General features: G+C 42.1%; 1 protein-coding gene across 1 annotated transcript; it reads right to left on the bottom strand.

The window, feature by feature from the left end:
- Positions 1-718: 718 nt before the first annotated feature.
- LOC308086425 (myb-related transcription factor, partner of profilin-like) lies at positions 719-4,399 on the bottom strand (the record flags this gene model as incomplete). The annotated part of the gene is made up of 5 exons (XM_080429947.1): positions 719-959; positions 1,851-2,123; positions 3,342-3,370; positions 3,844-3,996; positions 4,145-4,399. 5 exons carry the CDS (start codon positions 4,397-4,399, stop codon positions 719-721), a joined length of 951 nt encoding a protein of 316 aa, XP_080286073.1.
- Positions 4,400-5,678: the final 1,279 nt, after the last annotated feature.

The raw sequence follows: 5,678 nt of genomic DNA, 5'->3' as shown, positions 1-5,678 counted from the left end.
TCCAATAATTTGATGACCAGGTCATCGGTCAGTAGGAGACTCAGATTATTGTCTTGGGAATGTGACAAAAACAAAAAGATCTCCCTGAATTCAAGGCTTCATGGGGTGTGTAATTGATAGAAAATAAGTCATTTTTTGGGCCAACTGCTCCTTCAATATATTTGTTCACAGGTTTGGTACGGGTACAGGGTTGGCCGGGTGTTAACGATCACAAAAAAACAGACTATGCTGAAGAGTGCTACAGGACTTTTATGAGGCGAGGCAGTTTAATTTACTGACAGTTGAAGTCAGTTTGATCTCATTTGTATCTCTACTACATGTAACTATCCTGTTTTGTACTGCTGTTGTACACCTGCATTTCTCCATGGGGATAAATAAATCCAGTTATAAAAGAAAGTTCTCATTACCTTGAAGATGTAATAACAATGATTGATCCAGGAATATGTATAAAGTTTTCAGTGCAAAGGGTGGACAAGATTATAGTCAATTGAATATCCAAGTACAAATATTGCCGGGAACATTTCTCTTTATCAATGCATTGCAGTGGAGTAAACATTTCAAATGATTGATTGCAGTGGAGTAAAAGTACAATATTTGCATCTGAGATGTAGTGGAGTAGAAGTAAAAGTACTGAAAATTGGAAAAGAAAAACAGGATAGAAACTACTGTACATACATACAGAAACTATATACAGTAAATGTTCTCAGTTTGGTACGGCTTATATTGCCCCATCTTGCCAGGGCACTGCTCCCTCTGCAGAAAAGTAAGCAGCAAAGGTGTCCCTCACATCCATCGCCCTCCGAGAGGCGTTATTGCTCCCCATCCTCTGGACGTCAAAGAGCCCTGCTGGAGGATCCTCTCTGTCGGGGTGATGTGGACCAGGTGGATCCCTTGAAGTCTTCTGCAGGTAGTTGTGAAGAATGCACGTGGCCTTCACACATGCCTCTGTGTTCTCTGGGCTGACACCAACAACACGCCGATACATGCGCCACTGGGAAGCGAGGGGACCGTACCTATGTTCCCCGCTTTCCTAGGGAGAGCGGGGAACATAGGACCTAACCTAAACCTAACCCTAACCTTAGTGGGGGAACATAGAACCCAGGGAACATAGGAGAGTTTTCCACCACCATCCTGATGTATGGGAAAAGGAAACAAGATGAGATTAGATGCAGAGTAAAGCGTGGTCATTTTAAAACTACTTTAAAAACAGACATGTGTCTATTCTGATGAACAGAACTTAAAGCATATTACAAAGTTAGTTTAAACTTGGAAACCCTAGCCATTGTGTTCCATACTGGATAGTAGATTTTGATTTATTTGATTTGCACAACAGAATATATCATTTTGCGTAATATACTACTTCTTTCCTGGGGGGAAAAGAAATATAAATATGGAGATAGCTTGTTTCTGCCCGAGAGCAATGATATAAAAGTACATACTGAGCCGAAAAGACAAAAAACATTTTGGACCAGTTCTTGGGATCATCAAAAGACTAATATGGATGCCACAAATCCAGGCAAGAAAAAAAAAGACAAGGAAGATGCACGTGGACCCCTCCTACGGCCTCTACTAATTTGATAGAGAACTGCGCCCAGGTGGTCTTACATAGTGGGACATGTAGTTGGTTTGCTTGCCTGTTAGATATGAATGAAAACTGTAATTTGGCTGGAAGTACTGTTTGAAATGGTCTGGGAGTGGATACTCTGATATTTTGTGTTGTATGTGAAAATACATGTTAGGAGGATATTTATATTGAAGATAGTTAGTATATTGAGGGCTGAAAATAGATGATAAATTATTAGTAATTAAATGTCATGCATAGAAGTATGTGCTGAATTATCACAACAAACCTGGCACGTGACAAACGGTAGTTGTGAATCCTCTCCTGTTTGGGAAGGTTTTTGCCAGAATAGGGCCGCATCAGGTTTGTGCGCAGGGGAAAGGCCTCATCTCCAATAAACACAGGAGGCTGCGGTCTTCTGTGTTCCCCTCCTGGCAGTGGAGTGTCCTCTGGGAGGTTGAGGGTCCCTCTCCTGAGGGCTGTGCCGAAGGCCGAGTTGGCCAAGGTTCCCCCATCCGGGCTTCCCCCGTAAGCTCCAACATCAATGACCCTAAAGCAGCGACTGGCATAGAGGTGAATTGACAGTTATTAGACAGTGGTTATGTATTATTCTGAGGTATCTCTGATACCAGTGGTGTAAAGTAACTCAGTATATTTACTCAAGTACTGTACTTAAGTACGATTTTGGAGATTCTTACTTTACTGGAGTATTTCCAAATGTCAGTACTTTTACTTCTACTCCACCACATCTCAGAGGCAAATATTGTACTTTTACTCCACTACAATTTGAAAACTATAGTTACTAGTTACTTTGAAATTATTATATTATAAAAACATACATTAACCACTTTAGGTATTTTATACCTAGGCTATTTGAAAATAGCCGATCTACAAGCTCACAACGCGTCGCATCACGACGCGTTGTGAGCTTGTAGATCTGCTATTTTCAAACATTTTAGTACTTTTACTTTTGGTTCTTTAAGTATATTTTGATGCCAATACTTTTACTCAAGTAGCATTTTGAACACAGGCCTTTTACTTGTAACAGAGTATTTCTTCATTGTGGTATTGCTACTTTTACTTAAGTAATATATCTGAGTACTTCTTCCACCACTGTCTGATACTGTGATTTCAGGTCACTCAATTAACTTAAGCCTAACTATTCCCCTGTAGTGTACATTCTATATCACTGTTATCATTGACCATCAAAACACAGCATAGGGTTTAGGAGATGCTGCAAAATACATGAATACATAACGTGGTTATGGCGGAAACAGTAAAAGCTCCAATCCAGAAAATGTTCATGGCCTTAAACTGTACACATGTAGCCTACCAAGTTTTATGCTTTTAAGATAACAATAACATATATATTTTAACAGATTACACGGAATCACATGCTACCTAGCTCACGGAATCACATGCTACCTAGCTCTGGTCGAGAGTGTTAGCTAGTAGAGCTACATGCTATGGTAAACAGTACGCACAAACGTATTAAAAAAAAACAATACAGTACCTGGAAAATCATGGCAATCTTTTCCACGCACATATCCGCCTCCAATACTGTACAACGCTTCTCCCCTCTGTATAAGACGTAACTGTAGCCTTGAAAGCCTTCCATTTTCACCGTTTAAAAGTTACCTGACCGACGCAGTTCATTCATTCACGAATGAATGAACAAGATGGCGGTGCCCACGCCTCTATTTGTGAGGCAGAGGGAAGGACTTCCGGGTCACAGCCCCTTGAAAATGAGTTCATAGTAATCAGAACGGGTTGCGCTAACTTGCGCACTGTTGTTTTAAATTCCTCGTTCTGTTTAGAACCACACCAACGAAAATCGGGAATCGGATCATATAATACCTATTTCTGTTTTTTGTTTAACCATTTATAAATAGTTGATTATTAAAGTTGATAACGCTACATAATTAATAAACAATCATTTGTGGATTTTTATCCTGTGATTATTATCTAGAACAATTGTTATTTTTTCGTTTGGGTTAGACATGGTGCTGCCCACTTCTTTTACTTTTCGTTGGAATTAAGTAAGTAATTCAGAAACACCTGCTCCTCATGCACGGACGGTGTTAATGTTTGGAATAGGCCTACCTACACACATGGCGGTCATAATAATCTCAGATTGCGCATACTAATGTCCGATGATTGTGTGTCTAATGAACGCAAGTGTGTCGTTTCTGACCATCCATGTCTGCACATTAAGCATGGTCTTACTCCCAAGAAATAGACCTTAACAAAACCAGGTGCAATTGGCAAGATTATTGAATTACCTCCCTCTGCCCGCCAACCTCCACTGGTCCGCCGATGCCATATATACTCTCGGGGAAGAGAGTGTAGGCGGCGAGGTCTTCCGAGGGAGTGAGGACCTCCACCGTGCTTGGTCCTCCCCCTGTGGCCAGCAGTTCCCGTCTGTTAGCGGCGGCCTTGGAGTGATTGAGGGAATATTTTATTGACAATTTCAAGGTACAGCAGTATGATAAAATCAAGGGAAAATCCCAATGGATTAATCGCGAGGACAAAGGCTTGAGCCCATTTCCATTATTTTCCAAATTACACATATATGCAACAAACCTTTTTTTTCCCCGTTCTTTTGGTGGTGTCGAACCTTTTCTTGACTTGCTCCACACTTCTATGGATGCCAGAAAAGGCCGACACCGGCACCGCTACATCGGCCCACGCCTGCCTTGCCTCGTCCCTTTTTGCCGAATGATGTGAGGACCCGAAGATCCTCACCTGCCTTGCCTTGACCTCATGCACGAGCGCTTTCACCTCATCGTCAGAAAAACGAGGAGCACGACCAAGTGCTGGTTCCACTTCCTCCTCCATTGTGGGATTGCGTGTTGTGGGTTACGCAGCCTGCTCTTAAAGGCAATGGCACCTGGCACACTGATTGGTTTGATTTGTGTAACGCCCAAACCACACCTATGCATAATGTAACGGGTAGCTCAGGTGTTTGGCGGGTGAGGGGGGTGCCACAGAATACCGAATTTTGCGGGAAAACGCCTCTTGCCTAGTCCGAAATCCGTAATTAGTGGTTTGTTCAAATCTCACCTAGAATAGGGGCCATAGTCTGCAGACAGAGAAGATGTAATGAGCTATGCAAGCTCACAGTCAACATGTTTCCCCCCCACCAGTGATGTTGTTCCATCCTTCGCTCAGTCAGTGAAAAAAATAAGATACATTGGCCCTCATTTATCAATGGAGTGTAAAAACCTCAACCAAGCCCAGCTTGTATAACTCCATATAAGACACGCTACTGTAAGTTTGGAGACCTCATGTCCATGAAAAGATTACAGCGGCGTGGGCGCGCCAGCCCCAAACCCGAAAATGCTCTCGCAAAAGCGCTCGTATATTTTGAAAATAGCAGATCTACAAGCGCGTCGCGAGTGAGCTTGTAGATCTGCTCTTTTCAAATAGCCAATGCAGCTAGATCTGCAAGCTTCACCAAATGACTGTTAAAGCAGTTTGTTTAAATTAGTTTATAAAATGTTATATTTTCACAGGGATTATTTATTAGTGTGTTGTGCATATGTTCTGTCAGACGGTGAGACATGCTGCTCCGCAAGTCTATGACGGAACAAACGGGTGCAGCCAGAAAGCCAAAAGCAGGAAAAAAGGCAGGATATATTGATAAAAGGCAAAAGACACCATGCCTTCCTGAGACAACTGAACTTGAACACTCTTCTGGCGTGAAAAACTTCTCGAAGAGAAGGTGGAACAGGCGAGGGCAGTCCCTTTTTGCTTTTTGGTGGATGGCTGCCAGTTCCACGGAGGACACACGGAGCCCACAGCCTGTGAATAGAGTTGCAGCAATTAACACATTTCACAAACTGAAGACATCAGTTTTGTACTTGTAAGGCTCAGCTACATTGACTGTTTCTGCTCTCTGAGTGCACCATGAAAATAGACAACTGTGAGGCTTCACACAACCCACAACCCTTCCCCATGATTTAGCTCAGCTAAATCATGAGGAACTAGAAGGAACGAAAGCACAACTTCAGTCAAAAAAGAACAGTACAATATAAAAAATTAGAATTATGCCAGCACTCAAGACAAGTTAAATGTATTTCAATTCATGATGGCAACAGACGCGTTTCCACTCTAT

The sequence above is a fragment of the Gymnoscopelus braueri genome (genome assembly GCF_963280865.1).
Source record: "Gymnoscopelus braueri genome assembly, chromosome: 6".
Classification (NCBI taxonomy): Eukaryota; Metazoa; Chordata; class Actinopteri; order Myctophiformes; family Myctophidae; genus Gymnoscopelus; species Gymnoscopelus braueri.
This window is presented reverse-complemented; position numbering and strand designations above follow the sequence as displayed.